Below are 19810 nucleotides of genomic sequence, written 5' to 3'. Positions count from 1 at the left end.
TTATATTTTCTATGTTGGAGGAAGGAATGGTTGGGTGTTGCATCCCTCTGAGAGTTATGGTGATCGAGCTAAGAGGAATAAGTTTTAGGTTGTTGACACAATTGGTATGTGTCGATCAAAGAATGTTGGTTGTTGTCTATGGGAAGAGTCCTCAAAGTCTCTTTCCCTCAACTACAATGTACTTCTGTAAATGCTAAGTTGATCCCACAATAATTATATCTACCTAGCTCTATAATTAATTAAGGTATGTCATAACCTTATGCTCCCAATTTGATAAGTATATCGTTCCTTAGCATACTCGATCATTAAGGAACATAGTCTTTCGTTAGCATTTTCATTTTTAAGTTCAATTATATAAGTATAAGTTTAATTCATTACAAAATAGTGATTATATAAAGTATCATATTCATAATACATTTAGAAAATATTATTTTGAATGATATAATTGTCATGAGCTATATGTGAATGTATGTATTTTGTAAGCATAAAAATATCTTGTATGCATGCATATATGATATTGTGTAGTGTGTAAGTGCACGTGTTTTCAATGATATGCGGTATGAGAGCACACGAATATGTTACGACGTGCAATGCATGTATATGCTATGACATGAGGTACGGGAGTGCATGTATGTATTATGACGTGCAATATGAAGTTGTACGCATATATTATGACGTGCAGTGTGGGAGTGCACGTATATATTATGACGTATGATATAGGAGTGCACGTATATATTATACCGTATAGTATGAGATTCAATGTATATATTATAATGACGTACGGTATGGGAGTGCTTGTATATATTATAATATGAAGTGTAGAAATCCATGAATTTGTTATGTTTTCTATATGTACATATAAGTATTTTAAATTATTTTGACATAGAATTTTATCTCTTTATTTTACATATGTTATGTTGTAAGGTTATGATTGCTAAAGAAGTCATTGGATGAGGTGTTTATCATTAGTTAATCTTATGTCGATGATTTTGAAATATGATATACATGGTACATACATAAATAAAGTAATGAATGCTTATATTTATTGAGTCATTACTCATTATATACTATATTTTGTAGGTAAGGATAGTAGTACCCCACCCAAGTGATTAGGTAGGGAAGTGAGCACGTACAAACCCATATCAATGATGTAGACGATGACCTATAAGCATTTTGGGTATATAAATTTTGGATATATTATGTTTGTGTTTTTCTTTGATTAAATGTTATAATTATATACAGGTGTCAAAGACACTATATAGAAAAAAAAAACTCTATTATTCTATTTAATAAATTAACATATTTTAATTTTAAGATTGTCTACTTTCTGTTGCACCATTATCAATAAAAATTAAAATTTAATCATGCATATAGGGTAGGGTACGAGTAGAACTAGGAGTAGGATGGTATACTTATTCACCTAGTTAAGTTTTTATATGTAATGATATTGATGAAAAACTTGATATTAGAGAGAGGGAGATTTTGAATAACATTCACATGTTGCATTGAGTCATATGCCATTCAGACAGTAATAGTGATCTTAAACGTATGAAATCTTCAAAGTCTCAAATTCTATTACGTGTGAGCATACAAGTGTGAATATCAGAACTTAATTCTTTAATAAGATTTTCTTATGTTGCATTGAAATCAAAACCTTCAACAAAAGATTAAATATTTTTGTTTCACTCTTTTTTCAAACAAAAAAAATGCTACTCTTAATATTAGATGATGACATGTTTGTTCCATTCGTATTCAAAGCATGTTAGAAGATTCATATATTTTTATTTTTGTTTAATACTAATACTTGAAAATTTATGATAGGATGAGCATTTTCAAATGAATCATTTGATATTTTTGATGAAATGGAGAGTTTCAATTAAAAAACATTTGTCTCTTTGGAATCAAAAGTATTTTTCGAAAATAATTACGATGTACAAGACTAAATTGAATGAACTACTTATGTAAAACTTCAAACTCCTAACTTTATTTGAATGCTAGACATTCATATTGATGATGATTTTAATGTATATACTACCAATTATGTTGTTGATAATATAAATATGTATAAAAATCTCTTGGAGGATATGTTTCGATGACTTTATGTTTAATGTTTTAGTTTTATATTTGGATAAAAATGAATTTATCATCATTGAGCTATACTATGAAAATATATAATTTTTAAATGTTAAATTGATGTGATATGATAATGTTACATTATAATAAATTAAATTATTGGTGATATTTTACATATACATGTATTCATGATTTCTAGATATTTTAAGATGTTTTGGAGTTTCAAAGTATTGTACTAGCAAGCTTATAGTTGGATAACATCAAAACATAAATTCTCATGAGTAAACAATATGCTCCCCTAAGTTGTTCACTGTAGATATTCGAAGAATGTTTGAAGTAATTGTTTCGTATTGAAAAGCATATTTGGAATGGAAAATATGTCAAATTCGATAAATAATTATTATGTGATGGATATATTCTAAAATAATCTGAAAATATAAACAATATTAAAATTGGTGTTAGAATAGTAATGTAAAAGTTTAAGGTTGTTTAGAGGAAGTTGACTTACAATTGTAAATGAACTGAAATATATTCTATTATGAAATCTACTTTCAAATATGTCAAAATTGATAAATATTTTTTTTAAAAAAAATGAACATTACAATTGGTGTTAGAATCATACTCAAGTAGTAATGTGAACGCTTGATCGAGTTTGGTTGAAGTTCATCTAGTCACATTTAAAAATAAATTTGATGAGATACAACTCAAAACATGTCAAATTCTATCAATAATTATCCTAATATCATTATAAATAATAAAAAAAATACTACAATCGGTGTTGCAAACATATTTGAGTAATAATGTGAGAGTTTGAGGTTTTTGAAAAAAGTTGATCCTGTTATACTCGAAATTAAACTAAAATATATTCATTTATAAATATATTTCAAAACATATTAAATTTGATAAATAATTATCGTAAATCATCCTAAGATGGAATATATATATATATATATATATATATATATATATATATATATATATACTACAATTGATGTTAGAATCATATTCTTGTAGTTATGTAAAAATTTGAGGTCATATGGAGGAAGTTGACTATGTTATAAAAAATGGAACTTAAACATAATTGTGTGTTCGAATCCGAATATCATGGGATTATTAATGACTCCTCTGTCAATTCAGATGTCCCCTTTGTTATGTGTTATTGAGATATTGGGATCATTAATGCATTGTTGAGGTGAGCTGAGATGTCGACAACCAACCTGCAAGGTATTATTATAGGCCATATGCCTTTGAATTCATCAACTTTTTATCTGTCTGAAAGCCCCCAACAGAAAGAAAGCGGGTTGAAATTTTTATCGGTTGTCGACAGGTTGAAGGAACAATTATTGGATTGTCGTAGACTGCTTCTCAAAGTCTTTTCAGTAGCACTATCGTAGGGTCTCCTCAAATGGTGGTGGTGGTGGTGGTGGTGGTGGTGGTGGTGGTGGTGGTGGTGGTGGTGGTGGTGGTGGTGGTGGTGGGAGCGGAGCGCACCGCTGCACAGGTATTTGGGTGCAAAAGGGGCACTTCTATGGGGGGGCCCTGACGATGTTGTTGTAGATAAGAGAGGACAAATAGGGTGTTGGTGGTATTGCTATAGGGTCTCGGTAACACTGCTGCGAGTGGAAGGGGGCCGCACGAGATTGTCCAGAGAAAGGCTTTGGGCCCTGTTAGAGCTTCCAAGGGGAAGAGGGAGGAGGAGTTGTCACCTGAAGGCTTCACCGCTACCGGTGACATTTTAATTGAACTAGTTCACATTGAACCACTTCGATTTCGATCATTTACGAACAACATGTGCCCTTGATAGTTTCTAAACAGATAAAATCAATAGTGAATTGATAGAACAAAATCTTTAAAGCAAGAAAACATAAACAAATTAAAAGCTAAAACAAGCAAAACAGAAAGAAAAAAAAAAAGGGTTAATTAATTAATTCACTAGTGAATTTTTTTTACTTTAAAATTAATTCCTTGTTTTAATGATTTTGTACAATAATTTGTCATAGTAACTACTTCATGACCGATGATGCACAAAAAAAATCTTTATAGCAAGAAAATATTAATAAAAAGCTAACAGAAAAAGGTTAATTCACTGAATCACTAGTGATTTTTGTTATAAGCCATTACTGTCACATCTCGGATTTATAAAAATAATAATAAATCAGTAATTTATTATTCATAATTTACATAATAATAAAATTTTTCATCTTTGAATTCAAATCCTTATCTTTACAATAGTAAATATCTTATTAATTAAAAAAGAATTACATCTTTTTCGTAGGGACATAAGTCTCCTCCACCCAAGCTTCAAATCTATTACAAAGTAGTAGATTACTTTGAAAATAAATCTAAGATAAAAATATATCAACAACTACACATACGAACCTCAAAAAAATCATAACAATAATCTTCAATATTCATGAAATAAAAATAAATATTAATAATTCAATAAGAAATTATAATATATCGATTCATCATAAAATTTATGTATAAAAAAACAATGATAATTTCTTACATAATAAACAAAATCATGCATCAGTCATATGCAACACATACATAATAACAAAGGCGTATATCACCCGATGGTGCACTCTCCCAAAAGCAGATGAAGAGACATATTCCACGAGATGGATTCCTCACAACAGCGGATGGAGTGGTATCCCTCACCTGCCCAAATGGGGACACGTTCCTCCCAACAACGGATGGAGGAACCGTCTAACCATCACGTCTGACAGTCCGCTAATCCTTGAAATGAATCGTCATATCTGCCCTCAACAGGGACACATAAACATTTATGATCATTCATTTACACTCATCCATTCACTTACGCATGCATCAAGAAATCAATATGATTAAATATTATGAGAGATCATACTTGATGTAAATATGCTAAACTATATTCATTGGTAGCTCCGCACTATGATGGCCTATAGCTCCTTTCACAGGTTACACTTCCAATGTGAACTACTAACCCAATCACATCTACTACATGATAATAATCATATCAACATCATAAACTTAAGAAAGTAAAAAAATTAATAATTATTTTCAAATGATATCTCCATATAAAACCTTTAAATTCATCAAATCATAAAGGCATGAAACACCAATCTCTCAATAGTCCTCGATCAACCAAAACTCTAATTGGAATATCTCAATTGACTTAAACCAAACTCAATTTGATTATGATCTAACGGAACCAACCTCAAATCATTATAGAACCAATCTAGAATTATTCTAGACTAGTCTAATTTAGATTTGATTGATCTCCATTAAGTCAAGTAGGTTTGAACTAGTCAAGTTAGTTTAGAATCACCGTAAACCGGCTTTAACCGATCAAACCTGTCTGATTTAGTAAATTAACGAGCTCAAACCAATAAAGGGAAAAAAAATTAAACTATGTCGTATAGTGCTAGCCCGGATCGAACCAGCCCACTTGAGTCTTGGGCGGGTCACATGCGCTGCACATGCCTGCTCTAAGTAATAAGTTGAGTTGAGGTACAACGGGCTAAATAGAGGAGTGACGATGTGTCTAATGCTAATCGCATAGTTGGGCAGGCTTACCTTTACGGACTAGGCTAAGTCTCACTTATAAGTTAAGCTGAGTCTTACCATTGAACTAGGTTATACTTGGCTCGCGAGTTTGTCGTACTTAGACACATGAGTTGGGGTCATATCTGACAACATGGATTGGGTTGTACCTAATCGCATGAGCTGGCTCATGCTTGGCCACGTGGTTAGGTTATACCTTGCCACATGGCTGAGTCATGCCTAGTCACACGGGCTAGGTTGTGCTTGGATATATGTACTAGGTTATACTTGGATATATGTACTAGGTTGTACATGACCAGAGTCGATCGGATCTGACATATCAACCTGACTCAAGTCGGACCCCAATTAGACTTCTCTTATCAAATTAAATTTTAATATTTAAAATTATTAAAGAATAACTCAAATCCATTAACTAAAAATTTAAATTCATGATCTTAAATTTAAAACCAATTATATTATAGAATTTCACACATAATTCTTAAAATAGAGATATATCTAATTAAATAAATTAAAACTATTATGCTAATTCAAAAATAAAAATTTTAATAATTAAATCAATATCAAAATTCACTTAAGCTTAAGAGATCAATATAAATCAAATAATTATTCTAACATCACAAATCAATTATTATTATTATTTACTAATCATGAAATTTTGAAATTAAAATATTATCATGTATTATAAAATTATAACAATCTCAACGTCAAGATTTCAAAACATAAATCAAAACTAACTAGAAAGAAAGGATCCTACCTCTCCTCTATCCTTTTCTCGATAGAAAATTCTCTCTTCAATCCTCTCATTGTTAGTCCCCTTTATATAAGAGAAGATGAGATCTCACCAGAAGATAAGTAATAATTTAATTCTTATTTTTAATTTATTTTTATTTTTTTCGCACACAAAAAGAAAAATATAATATTAATTTCTTATAATTCACAGACGAAAATGAAATGTAAACTATTTAATCAAATCACTCATTAAGAAATAAATTAATTAATAATTTAATTGATTAGTAAAATTCCTAACTTATTCACATGATTAAAGAAACCGAATTTAATCATTTCCTTAACTATAATACACAAACATATAAATTAATAATTAAACAATACATTATTTATAATAATTAATTTATGTTAAGAAAAAAATTATCGATGATTACAATTACACATTTAAAACTAAAAAACCAATTAATTTAATGACTCATTCAGATCTTGAACCATAATCTTAACATTATTAGCAGTCAATGCTCTAACCAACTGACCTAATAAACTATATGATTATTTATTCTTGCAAGACTAATCTTAAACATAGTTTAAAAGATTAACTCAAACAAAAATAACATGTGACCTAAGATCCAAGTGCAAGTTGACAAATGGATAAAACCGGAGATGGACAAACGGTTCCTTAAGGATCACAAAGGGGCAAGATTAAGATTTGTTGAAGAGAAGGCTTAAGTTACCTGTGTAACCATGGAAAGTAATGACATTACAAAGAGTAAGAAGAGATCGTCAGTTCCGGAGCTTTCAGAAAGTTCCCAGGTAACAAATATGGTAGACTTTGAATATGTTAATGGAAGAGAAACCAAATCTGCAGCCTTCCTGCATTGCGTATGTCTGCAACCACATGTGAACTTTTTCCAACCCACCAGCCCAAGTTGGCAAATATAAAGTGAATCAATTAAGGTGAGTTCGAGACAGACAGGTCATAGTAATCCCAAGTTTCCTCGTCCTCAAAGAAAGTTTTGGGATGCAGGGAGGAGAAGATATTTAGTTATGCAAGTCACCAACATTATACATTTCTTTCCTTTCATTTATACAAATTTTTTATAGTTCAAGAACATATACATAAACTCAAGTTGCCGATGGTTTTAGTTAACAGTGTATCCCAATTTAATCACTAATATAGAATTCAGTAAACAAAATCAGTCATGAACTTAATTATTATTGTAGAAGCTGTTACACAAAATCACTATAATCAGAGAGACAGAATAACAATTTAAAATCTAAAAAGCTGATGCTAAATAATTTGAAAGAAATAAAGGCTGGTGAACCAGCCATCACACAAAATCAATGCTAAACTTTTAGTCACTAGTTAGAATGTTATTGACTGTAATCACTGAAACAAGAACATAAACAATTTAAGACAAAAACACACTAATACAAGAAAAGGTTAAACGATTAAAACTGGTCATGAAGTCAATTACTTGTGAAAAAGAAGATTGAACAAGTGAAAATGAGTCATGAAGTTATTTACTAGAGAACAAGCATTTACACAGAATTAGTGAAACAAGGAAGAAAAAGGTAAATGCTGAAAAATAAAGATATAATATAATAGAAAAAAAAATTCACTTAAATTTTTTAAAAAATCAAACAAGAAAAGATTAAATAACGAAATTTAGTCATGAAGTTTATTACTAGTGACCAAGTTATTGCACAACAAGACCAAAGCAAGAAAAGAAAGACCATGCTAAATATCTAAAAGACTATTTCCTAAATTGCTAACAGCATAAAACAAGAACAAGTTACGCAATCAAAAATCAGTCATCAAATTCATTATTAGTGAACAAGCTATTACTAATTTAAGGTTAAATACAATTAAATTTCAGCCATGAATTTAAATATGAGTGAAAAAGCTAATATGCGAACAAAGTAAAAGAAAAGGTTAAAAAATTAAAATCAGTCAGGAAACTATATATGAGGGAATAAGCTATTAAACGAAAATAGTAAAACATATAACAAGCTATCACATGAAAAATACTAAAATAGAAGATTAAACAAATACAAGTAAACAAGAAAGTAATAAAATAAAAGGTTAAACAAAACTGAGCAAACAATTTATTAAACAAAAATATTAAAACATAGAAATAATCTATTATAGGAAAATAGTTAAATAGAAAAGAATCTGTAGCCCATGCAAATAACAAGCTATCACAAGAAAGTAATAAAATGAAATGTTAAACAAATACAACGGAACATGACAATAGTAAAATGAATGGTTAAACAAATATCAAGAAACAATTTATTAAATGATAATAGTAAAACATAGAAAGAAACTATATCTATGTTTTCAACTTTTTCCCATATTGTGCCCCTGTTTTCACTTTTTCCCAAACGATGCCCCCTACTTTTTCTTGTAATACCTGTAATGCCCCTTATTGTTGCTCGTCGCCTCCACTCTCACCCTCGTTTGCCATTGTCATCATGCCCTCGTCCGCCGCCTACACCCTCACCCCCGAACACACCCTCGCCCTCGTCCAATGTTGTCATTGCTAAGGACCTTCTCTGTCACACTCTTATTCGCCGCCTCCGCTCTCGCCCTTGTTTGCCACTATCACCCGTGCCCTAGTTTGTCGCTGTCGAGATGCCACCAAGGCCTTATTGCGAGATCCTCACCCTCCATCTCCACCACAGCTTATGCCCCTTCTATTGTTTCCCTCCTCACCTCCACCTTAGACGCCTTCCATCACACTATCTTCAAGGCAGGTGTCCTCGACCCCCTCCTTCGTCTTTTGGATTCCGAGCTCCCTGCACTAAAGGAGCATCCATAATATGGGAAAAATGAAAACAATGGTATCTTCCAGAAAAAAAGCCCAAAAAGATAAGCTTTTTCAAGAAAATCGTCTACGAAACTATATCACATAAAAATAGATAAATAAAAAGATTAATGCCCCTATTTTTAGTTTTCCCTCTGTCGTTTCCCCCGTCATCGTCACCTTAGTTCCAAGCTATTACATAAAAATAGATAAATTAAAAAAATTAATGGCCCATGCAGGTTTCGAACCTGCGACCTTCGCGTTATTAGCACGACGCTCTAACCAACTGAGCTAATAGGCCATTTGATATTTAAATTAAATTATAAAATATTATTGAATAATCAGAAATAGTTCCTAGGTTCCCCATGAAAGACAAAGATTTATTTTAACACCTAAAAGCTTTTGAGGTATCCAAAATTATCAGAGCAGTGGAGAGAATCAAACACTATACTAATAAAAATAGAAACGTGCAGTCACATCAAAATTTCCAACCACAACAATCACTATCCAGATCAGGATACTTGTTACAAAGCCAACCAACAGAGCCATGGACAATCATTAATAATTAATATCAAAACATGGTTTTCAAGGTAACTATGGGCAGATCTAGTCAGAAAAAGCCAAAATACAAAACTTAATATAGAAAGGATATGCACCAACGAAAATAAATGTCACAGTATCCAAATTGACAAATGAAACTACAGAAAATGGATAAGAAGATCAATAAGAAACAAAAAAGGACAAATCGTGATTTATGTGAAAATTAATCTGCAAGTTACTTGTATTACTATGGAAAATAATAACAGAGACTAAACAGAGTAAGAAACCAGTTCCCAAGCTCTAGGATAGTTTCAATGTAATAAGTGCGACAAAATGTAAACGCATTAAAGGAAGAGAAACCAAATCTCCAATTTTTGTCTTTTGAGTATATCTGCAGCATAATTGAAAATTTTACATCCAACCAGCCCAAGCTTGCAAAGATAAAGTGTATTAACTAAAGATGAGTTCAATGCACATCATAACAATCTCAAATTTTCACTGCTGATCTACAGATTCTTCAAAGAATGTTTTGAAACACAGGAAGATTGTCAGTTATGGAAGAAGCAAATATTTACCAACATTAAATATTCCTGTCTTTCTACTTATACCTAGTTTTGGTATGTCAAATGTATATTCGTCATTGGTGGTTTTTGCATAAATATTCCCTAAAAGCCTCAGAGTGGTTTTAGTACAAAACAAATATAGCAAACTTAATTGGCTGCTTTTGGCCACATAAATGAGTTTGACCATGATTACAACAAGTCAAATGACAGCAGTTCATATGTACGTAAAATGAAGCACACAGAACTGTAGAAAAGCCCAACATACAATTTGCAACGATATTCAAGTGTTAATTGCAAAATTTTAAATTTTCATCAATCTTGGTTTATAATTAATGCCAATAAAATGATATGTTGAGCTACAATGAGAAAATAGTAAACAATAACTATAATCTCCACAGCATCTTGTAATTTACCTTCTTAGAAGTGGCAAGTACATTCAAGAAGAAAATATATACCATATCATTCCTCGAACAAACCATTAAAATCAGTGAACAATCTTAAAATATAATTTGAAGTACTGCAAAACAGAAAAGGAAACTTATATTTGTTGAATCATTTATCCTTGATGATTTCCATTAATCATTCATCATAGGAACCACCTGCAAACACAGACCTCCAAAAGGATGAGCTTAAGTGAATAATCACACTTCCAATATGCTTTGACTAAGGTTGATCGGACACTTCACCCTGAAAAAAGAAAGCCCAATATACTGAATCAGTACACTTTCTGAATGCAACAGTCTTCAAAAGTTGTCTCCTACAAGGATCCTAATGTCTAATTGATCACTTTTGGTCCAAAAGAGGTTCGATAAGGCAGTAATTACTGGTTGTTCTCTAGTCAAACATCTCGATTATCTCTCTTGGACAGAAAGCACGGATATGCTCCAACTCACTTGTTCCCATGTAGTCAACTGCAAAACAAAGATTCAGTACCACCAAGTTGAATTCTCAGCCGCAATATAAACATCCCAGAAAGAACTAAGTGGGGCATTAGGTATCCAGTTTTGAGTGCTTCAACCGAGTTCTACAACATCCTATAGAGATATCGTCAAATAGAAAGGTAATTTCAACTTTCGTCTTCTAGCATTGAGATTTAGAGGCTTTCCTTGCGGACAATAAAATTGTTCAGCAGAAATGATTTCCTATAAACAGATATCATAATGTCACAACGTATCCACTAGGCAATCATAAACCCTAGTGGATACCGCCGTATCGAGGCCAAACGTGAAGGACCCAAAACCCTAATCTGCAAGAAGACATCCATAAGCAAAAAGAAGTTGTCATTCATGTCAATTACTATAAAAACTTCGCCGGAAACGAAAATGAGGACATATATCGAGAGTCTGTCGGTCAGTGGGACCCTAAGATCGGCATCAAATCACCAGAGAAGAGCTCAATAACTCAAATTGCAGCGTCTAGCTATAATTTGAGAGGACGAGAAGACGGGGTAACCTGGGCTCGCTTTCCTTTCCGACCGGGAGGACAGGCGCCCGCCATTGAGATCGGGTGGGCATCGATCTGCCTTCCCTTCGCCTTCGCCCTCGCTCCATCGGCACTTCGGCCCGCTAGCGGGAACCATGGAACAGTTTACTGGTTTACATGGCGGCAATTGGTGCGTCGGACTGCAACCGGGTGGCGCCGGACCGGTTCGAGCGCGAACCGTCTCGACCGGAGTGAGGTCTATGTTGGACCCAAGGGGTCAGTTCGGCTTGTGTGGTGCGCTTTCGGGTTCGGGCGTTGCGTAGGTGTATATTGCCTTTGTGGACGGAAGATAACAGATCACAGCAACAGATTATTACAGCGACACGGTTCTTCAATGGCTTTGCCTTCTCTACATTCTGGCCCACCTATGAGAGGACGCCACATCACATGGGTCCCATGGACATTCTGTATCATGCAACACGAGTGCCTCTCACGTAAGAGCATCATCATCCATCGACTTTTTTTTACCCCCACCTTCGTTAACTCTGACTGAGTTACCCACACTGCGGGGGACAGCAGAACGACTATGGCCCCGAGGAGCGGGACCTACAAAAAGCTAAGCCTCACGTCAATGTTGGCCCCTTTTTTCGTCCGGTCGCCATTCATCTCAAATCCAGGCTCGTTTTAACCCTTCTCCAAGAGAAGAGACCCAAATATGCCTTTGGCCAACTCTTATCCAGTTTGGCCTGTCAAAATCACAAACAAAATGATGCGCACATACATACATACCACACTCCCGCGTAGTTATCGATCGATAGTGGAAGCAAACAGTGCGTGCACTATAATGAAGAGGATGGACTGTAAAGCCTCGATTCGTTTGCCCCGTGTGCCCACTTTATTTGACAGTTTCGTGGTACAAAGGTAGGTACACAGAACAAGGAAGATGAGATCACGTGACCTCCACGTGGAATTCACTTGGCTATCCTCGATGGATAGAGACGAGTGACCAGATTTTGATGTCCACGTGTCATAAGCCATACATGAAACCGGGACTCGATCCAATTGTAGTGGGCAGCGGAGATGGTGGGCTCCCTCGGCAGCGGTGGCGGTCAGCGGTGAGAGGCGAGGGCGCGGCGGAGCACCGGGACGAGGGCGGCGGGGGCGCTGAGGTGAGGGAGGTGGCCCTCGATGGGGAGGAGCTCGACGGTAGTGCGGCCGCCCAGGTGGGCCTTGAGGTAGGCGGCGACGGAGACGGGAACGGAGACGTCCTTGGCGGTCTGGATGACGACGCAGGGGGCGCGGACGAGGCCAAGCACGCCGCGGAGGTCGCTGTTGAACACCGTCCGCGACACGAACAGCGAGATGTCTGGCCGCATGTTGAACAGCGTTCGGCTGAACTCCCGGACAGCCGCGGGCACGTCAGCCCCCACCGCCAGCGGCGCGAACCCCCGCACCCACGCGTCGTAGTTCGCCTCCATCGCCGCGAACACTTTCTCGATCTCACCCCTCTCGAAACCCCCGTGGTAGTCTCTGTCGTTTAAGAACCTGATCGATCCCGACGAGCTCACTCCTATCAGTCGCAAGAACAGGATGGCATACATGCATATGGAGGTGCATACAAACAAACCTGGGGGAGGCGCCAACGAGGATGAGCTTGAGGAAGAGCTCAGGGCGGCGGATGGCGGCGAGGATACCGATCATGGCGGAGACGGAGTGACCGACGAAGAAGCAGCGGTCGACGCGGAGGGCGTCAAGGATGGCGAGGAGGTCGTCGACGTAGGCGTCGAGGGTGGTGTAGCGGCGGAAGTCGAAGTGGTCGGGGTTGACGCTGCCGGCGCAGACCAGGTCGTAGAGTACGACCCGGTAGTCGCGCTGGAAGTAGGGGAGGACGCGGTTCCACGCCGACTGGTCCGTGCCGAAGCCGTGCGACAGCACCAGCACCCGCTCGCCACCGCCCACCACCCTCACGTTCAGAATCTCTAGCAGCTTCCCGCTGCCGCTCCCGTTGCCTGCCGCCGCTGCTCTGACATTGCTGTTGCCACCCATGCCTGGCCTCACCTCGCACCCTCCCTTTTACCTAATAATAATGTGTCCCTTGGACCAAGTAATACTTATGTATGATTGGCATTCATATCGCTGAGACTTGAGAGAGAGGAAGATGGTATATACACACACACTTGGAGATATAATATGGTACATATGTGTTTCTCAAGTGCTTTGGTTTCTATGTATATATAAACAAGTGGGGTTAGCGATGGAGAGGGAGAGACAGAGAGAGAGAGAGGTTGGAAAAGGATGCTTCACCCTCTTCTTCTACTCCATGGATTCTGAGGGGATGATGACGGTAATTATGGTCACATCACAAGTAACTTTCACTCTTTATTTGTACATGGAAAATATGTTACCACTGTATCATACAAATTTATACTTAAACAAGTAGTCTCATAATAGTTTATTTTATTGTTCTTAGTTGGAGCTTTTGAATCCTCCTCGGTCTATAATTTTTTTCATAAATATCATTTAGTACATAACAGCTTAGATTATATCCAATCTTATATATGTCAATCATGATTAATTTGATTCTAACTTTCAATAAATATAAAATACTCGTGTGAGATGAAGGTTGATCGAAGATAAAAGAAATAATCTCGCAATCAAGGTGTAACAGGTTTACCCAAATCAGTAAAAATATAAGAGTGGAAGTCACATTCAGACCACATATACACCAAATAAATGTGCAACACTGGCATTTTCCAATCAAAATTGCAGCACATATCCACCATAACCAGCTACAGGAAAAACCACAATTCTGCAATTAGCTTCTGAGCTCTTGCATCACAGTTGTCTCTGACTGCAAACAAGCAGAAAACAGAGGAAGGAGAAGGGAGATCATATTGTCTTGCTCTCACAGTTGTCGTCCCTGACTGTAAACAAATACAAAACAGAGGAGGAGAAGAAGAAGGAGGATCACATTGTCTTGTTTCCAACGTTCTACATTATTATATATGTTTGTCAGTTTCTAGTTTTCGTCTCAGATTTGTTTGAATGATTATTTGATCTAAGTTTGCTGATGTTAGCTGGGATTTGTTGTGCGCTATGTGTCCCAGCTCTACATTGTCCCAGCTCTTGATTGCTCCCATCTTTTCTGATGCAACTGTTGCTGGTGAGCTATGTGTGCCATGAATTTTGTTGGCAAGCGAAGCCCGGGATGACACTGCTGATCGATATCTGGCAAGAGAGCAATGATGGTTTGTGGTAGCAGAAGTGGATAACTTCACCAAGAATCTGATTCATAGCCTATCTCTGTTCTCCACTGTAGTGCTGCTGCTGCTGCTGCTGCTTTTGGTCCCTCACTATCTTGCAGCCGCATCCACCTAATTCCTCCCCACATGCAGCCGGGCCCACCCTAACCTTTGCTCAATTTCTTCCCCCATTTATCTCTAAGAAATTGGATGGGGATTGACCAACACCTCATTTTCTATTCCTATTTATCCACCCCCTGTACATGATTTGTGTTTTGAGTAAGGATACAAACCCGGCAAAATTGTTTTTTATGGTAGAGAAATGATGAGATGAAGAAAGTAGCAAAATAAGTGGCATAAAAAAGAATTATAATCTATAAGTTTGATAGCCAGTCGTCAATTTGAATTATAAAGATGATCTAATCTGACTTATATGAAATTATACTGCACTCTAAAAAAAGATCGATTTGAGAGCACAAATCTATGGCTGGTGTGATTCATTCATGATGTCTATTTTCCCTACCATCATCACATTTCAATATAAAAAGAGTATGCCAGATGTTAGATGGTTATTATCTGAGATCTTAAAGAGTTGTAGAGAGAAGAAGAATATGTCATTGCTCCAATCTTTCATGTCAAAGCTTTTCATTTCTTCATCTGCACTGAGCTATTACATCTTTTTTATCTTTGCCCTTCCTTTCCTTTTCCTCTTCTGCTTTGGCTGGGGTGGGGTGTCACATGGACCAGATTCCCAGGACAACATCTTTCACCCTTTCGAGCTCCAATAGCAGTCTTTCTTTTTCCCCTTCTCCTGACAAGGGATACATAGCACCATTGCTTCGTGGCTCAATTGTTGGAGTAAGGACAGGAGAACATCCTTTTCCTGCATCCAATTCATGATCTGTGGTCCTCCTTGTAGTGAGTTTCTAAAAGGTAGATCAACACCATGCATATGTTTTACTTGGAGAAACAATGACGTCAGTTTCTGAGACAAGTTTTGTTCATGTATTTTGATGGTAATAGTGCTTAAGGGCTCATTCATTTCAAATTAAGATGAACAAGTAGACAATCCAATACATATGTGATTTTCCATATTCTTTGATTTAATTTTGACATGGAGAATTTTTTTAGTTGGTTGACACTAGCGATATCATAGTATTTTCTCATATTAATCCTTGCATTCATAAATATTATTCATTTCCTATTATAAGGTCCTGTATTGATGAAAGTATTATCGACTAATACGTCCTAGTAATCAAAGAATGACAACTGATCTATTATTAGGATAATGTAATGACAAAAATAAAAATTATTATGTATGAAAAAACTTAAAAAATATATATTTTTCTCAATCTTTTATCACCTAAATCGAATAAACAAATCTTATAACGATTGTCTAGATCAAAAATGGATGATGAGACCCTCATTAAATTCGAAAAAACTCGTTCCAATTCAAATCACCTGACATCATGATTTGAGCATCCTATATGAACTTCTAAGTTGGATCTTAGAATTAACTGTGAATCATATGTCTGTTAGATAAGGTTTTGGCACCCACAAGGGAGGAATTTGTGAAGGTAGATGAAAAGAAAGGTCGTGACAGATACTGCAGTGAAGTGGCCATACTGAAACCAAAAACCTTGATGTAAAATTCAGTCTTTCTTTAGGTCCAGTGCCTTTGAAAACAATGCAAGAAATAGACAGCTAGCTATCTTAATATTCTTGTGGCCATGATCTCTGGGTCCCTTTCACCATTTCTGCTCATCTTTCTTGACAATGACTTTGTTTGAGGGAGAAAGAGATGTGTCTTTATACAAGGTGCAAGAAATTGGTAGTGGGATGATCGGATGACTCGTTGGCCTTATCCTCTACGCAAGTGCAGGTTCTGAGTGTACCAAGTATTATGCTCGGGCTCAGGGAAGAACACTCCTTGAATGATCACTGGAAATGGCTCTCTTGTTTCTTGGGATCTTTTACCTTACCTTTTCCCTGACATCTTCTAAATGAGTGAGTCCCTGGCCATCTCAGAAAGGATTCCAAGACCTAACCCTGATGAATGCATTGAACCTATGGTGCAGTCATGGACACCATGATTTCAACCACCACCTTTATATGGAGATATTTATGTAGTGTGTGTGTGTGTGTGGATCAAGAGAATCCTTTGCTCGAGGTCCCATTGGTAGGATATTTCATGTTTATTTGGCTAGGATTCTCATGAGAAATGGAATTGGATGGAGTAATGTGTTAACTCTTGATATGTAAGATTTCAATCAAATATTATGAGGCTCCAACCCAAAACCTCTTTAAACTCATAATTCATGATCGATCGGGACTCCATACGTGGAGCTCGGTCGACCCAAAAACGATGATGTGCCAGATATATCATACTAAGATATTACATAAGATGAATGCTTTCTCATTGGTTCACTTACTGGTTGAACATTTTAACTATGAAAGAGACCTGCAAAGTGTATGATAAGCTGCTATCATAGTAAAGGTGCTGATCTCAATAAAAAAAGCTAAAAACTTCTTCCTTTGTCACTGTTCTTCTTGTCCATTTCATTCTTACTTAGTCTTCTTGGTTGCTGTTGTTTTTCTTGCTCATCTCCTTATTTTTTTTATTTTTTTCATTTCTTCTTGAATCAATAATAAAAAAAAATCATATAAGTATATTGATGTCTTTTAAACAAATATTCGTTTCATATAGTACTTTTACGAAAGGCAATGTGTTATAACCTATTTAATTGTTATCTTAGTTCATTGATTCTAAAAATAATTTTTTTAATTCTAATAATCCCATTGTAGGGAGGATCCTATTCTCGATAAAGTATTTTTAGTTTCTGATGATATTGATAGATAGGCATTAGGTGAGACATTAAGTTAAAGTGAAAATCATTTGCTAAATAATATATGTTTTGAGACTCTTTTCATAGACTTGAATAAATAGTAGTGATATCTTCGAAAATTAATTGGATGAAGCAAGATTATAAGAAAATATTAAATGTGACTTATTATATTGCTAAATAAGAAAAGATTATAGCCGAGATGACGGTGCGTTGTTAAACACATCAACTCCTTTGGTTTGGTTGAAGATGATAATAATTGTTCATACAATGATTTGTTTATTGGTCAGGTATGGTATTTGAATGATATTAAAGTTATTTTATTATATATATTATTTTATAATCTAAATAATGTCTTTATACAAGTGTTTTAAGATAGGACTAAATTTTAAAAAGCCTCCAAAGACTAGGTTATTTAAAGAAATTTTAAGATTAAACATGTTATAACTAAAAGTTATAAGATAAAAAGTAAAAATGCATGTTTCCGATTGCCAAGTGCATGATAGTAATTTGCTAAGATTGAATAGGGGTCATAAGGAATGCAATAGTTCTTTCATCAAATATTAAGTTATGATAAATATTGATTATTCTCCAAAGATGACTATTACTAATCTTAAAAAAATTAAGAATTATTATTTTATACAAAAAAAACTTATCTTACATTGGAGATTGCACGTTTGTGGTAACTTTGACCAATCAGATATAATTCTACTTTTAAGGGAGTTAAAATTATATAATTATGAGACTCATGTCCAAATGTCTGATAGTTTCATTAGAAAATTATTTTTAAAAAATATTTTTAGACTTTCAGAGTTTGTTTTAGAAGTTTCAAATTATATATGTGACTTATTTTTTATATTATTATTGCATCTATTATGCAAATATCTCGGTGTTTTGAAAACCAATGAGACATGTCCATTCGATGTAAATTTTTTCTAAAAATTTCAGGTCATTTTGACTAGTTCCACTATGCAATGCATTATTTTTAGGCTTGCGACAAAATAAATATATCACATAGGAATTATTTTCTATGATCTAAATTTTTACTAGGTTTTGGACCAATCTAGAATCTCAAATGTGAAAAAAAATTACATGGATCCATGATATTTCTATGAAAAAAGAAATTAGTTGCTTGAAAATAAAAAGTAACACATAGTTCATAAGCTAAATAATTTATAAATATAAAAAAAATAAATGAAAAACCAGTGACATTTGTCTATTTGGATCTAATCGAAGTCTTTCCAAATATTTTGGACCTGTCCTTCTTTGTGATTCCATAATATAAAATTTTACTAAGTATTTTGGACCAATTTAGAAGCTCAAATGTCAAAAAATATTGCATAGATTTATGATATTTTCATGGAAATAGAAAAAAATAACCAAAATTTTAAAAAGCACATAGTTTACGAGCTAAATAATTCATAAAAATATCTTTAAAATTTTAAAACAGAATATCCAATGCAAACTTTTTTAAAAATTTTTAGATTTATCGCACCAATCCTTCTATATGATGCACTATTTTTTGAATTTTGAGCAAAAATAACGCATCACATATTAGAAATTATTTTCTCTATTGTGGATTCTTACCAAGTGTTTTGGTCTAATTTAGAAGATCAAATGTCAAAACACATTGTATGGATCCATGATGTTTTATGAAAATAAAAAAAATAGCTAAAAATAAAAATTAGCACATAGTTCATAATCTAAATAATTTATAAAAATATCAAAAAAATTAAAATAGAGAACTAGTGACGTACATTCCTTTGGGTTGAAGTCTTTCTAACATTTTCAAGTCTATTATATCAGTCCTTCTATTGGATGCACTGTTTTTGGATTTTAAGCTAAAATAGTATATCTATCACATATTAGAAATTAGCTCAAACTTTTCCAAAGTATTCTAGACCAATTTAGAAACTCAAATATTAAGAAACATTACATGGATCAATGATATTTCCGTGGAAATAAAAAAAAAATTGGCCAAAAATAAAAAAAGAAAACATATTTAACAAGTTAAATAATTCATAAAAATAAAATATTTTTTTAAATGG

At 34.7% G+C, this 19810-nt stretch overlaps 1 protein-coding gene and 1 non-coding gene across 2 annotated transcripts; both read right to left on the bottom strand.

The window, feature by feature from the left end:
* Positions 1-9379: 9379 nt before the first annotated feature.
* Positions 9380-9453, bottom strand: TRNAI-AAU (transfer RNA isoleucine (anticodon AAU)). Its single transcript has one exon. It is a non-coding gene; the product is annotated as a tRNA-Ile (tRNA).
* A 3078-nt stretch (positions 9454-12531) lies between these two features.
* LOC135676750 (probable strigolactone esterase DAD2) lies at positions 12532-13880 on the bottom strand. The gene is made up of 2 exons (XM_065188262.1): positions 13305-13880; positions 12532-13222 (listed from the first exon to the last, which is right to left on the bottom strand). Exons 1-2 carry the CDS (start codon positions 13721-13723, stop codon positions 12787-12789), a joined length of 855 nt encoding a protein of 284 aa, XP_065044334.1. The 5' UTR covers positions 13724-13880; the 3' UTR covers positions 12532-12786.
* Positions 13881-19810: the final 5930 nt, after the last annotated feature.

The sequence above is a fragment of the Musa acuminata genome, chromosome BXJ1-6 (assembly GCF_036884655.1).
Source record: "Musa acuminata AAA Group cultivar baxijiao chromosome BXJ1-6, Cavendish_Baxijiao_AAA, whole genome shotgun sequence".
Classification (NCBI taxonomy): Eukaryota; Viridiplantae; Streptophyta; class Magnoliopsida; order Zingiberales; family Musaceae; genus Musa; species Musa acuminata.
Note: the sequence above shows the minus strand (reverse complement) of the source record. Positions and strands in the feature narration are given on the sequence as shown.

What these genes read in the sequence shown, in the direction of transcription:
- LOC135676750 (XM_065188262.1), bottom strand. Translation starts at nt 13,723, where the DNA reads ATGGGTGGCAACAGCAATGTCAGAGCAGCGGCGGCAGGCAACGGGAGC. An exon ending in CTCGTTGGCGCCTCCCCCAG is followed by an intron (nt 13,223 to 13,304) that starts GTTTGTTTGTAT and finishes GGGATCGATCAG; the next exon opens with GTTCTTAAACGACAGAGACT.